The following is a 3,619-nucleotide window of genomic DNA, read 5'->3' on the forward strand; positions in this document are numbered from 1 at the left end:
GACTGCCACAGCCTCCCAGAGGGCTGGGATTCCAGGTGAGCGGGACTAGGCCTGGGGGGACTCAATCAGGAAAGCAGTTTAGCAACAGTCTACCAACTGGGAGATAAAGGAGGCCTAGTCACGTAGCTACAATGTTCAAGAACAAGGCAAGGTTATTTCTTCCTACAATTCAAGAATTGTAAATAAATAAACAATCCATTCAATTGACATGTCTAAGAAATTACTTTTTTTTTTTTTAAAGGATACAAATCATGACAGGTACCTTTGGTAGTGGTAGGTGGAAAGGTGCTTAGAAAGGAAAGAAAATGTCTAATACCGAAAGCTTTCCTACCAGATCCAAGCACCCGGAGTACAGCACTTGCGCTCTAGGTGGCTAAAGATGAGTTCCTCTTCTCCCCAAAGGATTTCTCTTTCTCTATGCAGTGGTTCCTCTGTATCCCTGAGGGGACTAGTTCTACCTCCCCGCACTGTGCAAATCCAAGATGCTCAAGCGCCACAAGTAAAACACAGCAGTATTTGCATGACCTAGACACAGCCTCCTGCCTACTTTTAGCCATCTCTGGATTACTTATGGTGCCTGCCTTAATGCAGATGCCACGCAAGTAACTGACATCACTGAAGGAGCAATGACAGGAACGCAATGTCTGCACATGCGCAGCAGACATGTTGTTTTTCCACATTATTTCTGATCCAGGATTAGCTGAACCCAGGGATGCAGAACCCACGGATAAAGACAGCAGACCGGGTATCAATTCTCTCGGTGTCTTAACCTCATACACACAGAACTTTTAAAATGATCTATGGCAAGACATGAAATATCTGGAAACACATTCACTATCAGGGTCCCGTCACAAACCAACTACAGCAGTTTATTCTGGGTTTATTACTCTTTAAAGCAACAACCCTGAAAGCTGCAGCTTACCTTCCTTCCATGTTTAGGATGCATACTAGTTCATCCTCAAAAAATATCTCTGGTCCCTCAAGATTTTCAATGTCACTGAAGCCGTTACAAGGAACCTACGAAGAAGACATACGAAAGAAGGCCTCAGTCATGAGTATGAAGTAGCGGTCGCTCATCCACCAATCTGAGTCCATGGAAGGTGGTAACAACTATTCTGCACGGTCACACTACTTGCGCCAGGGGTAGAAAGTAACAATTATTTGTTAAAATCGTATTACTTTAAATTAATTATATTTTCATGCAGAAATTTCTGAAACTGCTAATTCAGTGTTCTGTGAGAAAAAGCAGTTCCCACACAAGGGCTAGAACTATAAAATCTAACTCGGAGCCGCCATTTTACATCGTTTATTTGCATCATACACCACTCTGAACAGAGGGCCTGGTGTGTGGTAGTTACGCCTTTAACTTGCTGGCTATGTTTTCTCCTCTGGACGTTGAGACAATAGTGCAGTGAGCTTTAAGACCCTCTTGGCTACAAATGCTTTGACTTCGCCACCCACTCTTCTTTTTGCAAGTAGCCCAGATGTCTGAGGTCAACCCATGAGCATTCCCTGAGCACAGGGACACAAGGGTCCTGTGCCAAAGCGATCACCCACCCACTGATCCTCCGTAAGTATGCTCCTGCTGTGTTCAAAGTCCCTGACATACTCCTAATTAAGTAGTGGTACAGGGAAGGAGGGAGCTGGAGGTGAGGGGTGCAACAATCCATCACTACTGGACAAGGCACAGACTGTTAAAAAATGCATACAGAACCAGTTGGACTAGAAGTAGAGATTGCAAACTAGTAGCCCATGACCAACCGCACCAAACAGTCCTCGTGCCAGTAAGACCCGCACGTGAAAACACATTTACACCTGGATTTACCACTTGGGACTGTGGATTAACTAGAGCACACTGTCTCCAAAATGGCATACAAATACTATTCATGCTAACATTAAGAAACATTTACAGAAATAAATTCTACTTAGGGAATGTTGATTTTTATTCCCCACGGGGAATTAAGTTCAAACTTGTCCAAAGTTCAAATTTTCCCTTTCAAAACTTGAAATATGCTGAAAACATTTCATATGTATCATCTCCACTGAGGAATTAAATTAGAAAAATCACAAGTAATCTCCAGTAACTAATCTTCAGTACACCACAGTACTTAAAAAATATTTCATCAGCTCTGTTTGTAGACCACCAGTCAGAAATAAAAATCTAATACTGTGGTCAGTTAAGAGTCAAATGGACTATTTTCTAAAGTTCCAAAAAGTTAAAAATCTGGAATGGATACAGAAATTTACAAGAGACATTTGGGGGTAGGGGACCAAAAAACATGCATTTCAGGGGGGAAAAAAAAAAAAACAAAAAAACTTTTCAGGGCTAAGGAATGCAAAAAGATTTGACTGGAGGAATAATTCTGGTTTACAGGTAGCTTTTAATCCTCTGTTACCTTAACAAATAATGGAGTTCACTATGGGGTAGACCTGCAAAGCTAGAGAGAAAAATCATTTTAATGTCATCAACCCTTCTGGAAAAACAACTGGGAAAAATTTATAGTGTTCAATCACTGATGACTCAAATCCTATGGAGGTTGAAAAAAATGAAACAAAACAAAACAAAAAAAACCCCACCAAAAAACAAACAAACAAAAAACCCAAACAACACATTTAACCTACTTGCAGAGAAATAATGCTGATCCGGATTCCCCCTACATTGTACTGGTCCCTCCCTACTCCCTCCACCCCCATTCTCTCTCGGGCTTTAGAAAAGTAAAGCTGGCAGGGACAAATGGCTTCGTGTTGTGGGATGGGAGGGAAGGGACACAATGACGCGCGGCCATGGAAGTAAGGGATTGTTCGTGCAATTGAAAAGGGAAGGTATCAACAAGAGCCGGATGAGCTAATGCTGATGGGCCCGGGCGCACACACCACCAGTGGGCGAACGGTTTCTAGCGACATCAACAGATCCTTACGTGCTCTGAAAAGAACCTCTTTGAGAACGAGGCTACAATCTTCCGGGCTTCTAACCCAGCTTTTTGCCGAACTTTATATTCCTCCAACCAATTGACGTAGTCGGTGGGGCTGTAGTGTTTCATAAGGGAAGGCCACCTACAAGGAGAGAAACACTCCCTTAGCTTCGCAGAGACTCAAAGGCGGCCTTGGCAAACAGAGCCGGCATTATGGGCTGGTGGGAGCGGGCCCCGGCCGCGGACCTGGTTCAGATCTTCACCGGGCAATGAACGCGCTCAAATGATGTGACCTTGGTGTGCCCATGAAAGCTGTATCCCCATTTCCTCATCTCCAAAATGAGGACAGTGGTAGCAACAAAAATAATAAGGGTGACAATGACAGTTCACATCGATGGCCCGCCTCCTAAAAGCTGGGCCCTGTGTGCGTGTTCCTTTTCCATCATCTCCTCTCCCGACAACGCTAAAAAGGTAGGTCTAATGGTCAGCCGTGTTCAAAGTCGAAATGGGGTTTCGGAAAGAGAAGTGGCCACCTCCCCACAAGGTCATCACACGGGGAGGCTGCAGGGCCGGCTCCGACGCGGGGCGGGACGCCGAAATCTGTGCCGTGCACAGCCCGCCGCCCGGGGATGCAGCGCCCGCTGGGTGCCCGCATCATCGGCTCGGTGTAAACACTCAGCTCGGCGTCGGGCACAAAAGAAGCGCGC

At 45.0% G+C, this 3,619-nt stretch overlaps 1 protein-coding gene across 2 annotated transcripts in view; it reads right to left on the reverse strand.

The window, feature by feature from the left end:
- Fbxo21 (F-box protein 21) overlaps positions 1–3,619 on the reverse strand; it is a 39,227-nt gene that overhangs the window by 35,175 nt on the left and 433 nt on the right. For both annotated transcript variants that reach the window (XM_004636225.2, XM_004636226.3), the window contains exons 2-3: positions 2,919–3,054; positions 923–1,017 (exon numbers count right to left, since the gene is read on the reverse strand). In XM_004636225.2, the coding sequence (XP_004636282.1) occupies positions 923–1,017; positions 2,919–3,054 (231 nt within the window). The remainder of the gene's footprint in view (positions 1–922; positions 1,018–2,918; positions 3,055–3,619) is intronic.

The sequence above is a fragment of the Octodon degus genome, unplaced genomic scaffold, assembly GCF_000260255.1.
Source record: "Octodon degus isolate 3935 unplaced genomic scaffold, OctDeg1.0 scaffold00079, whole genome shotgun sequence".
Taxonomy (NCBI): domain Eukaryota; kingdom Metazoa; phylum Chordata; class Mammalia; order Rodentia; family Octodontidae; genus Octodon; species Octodon degus.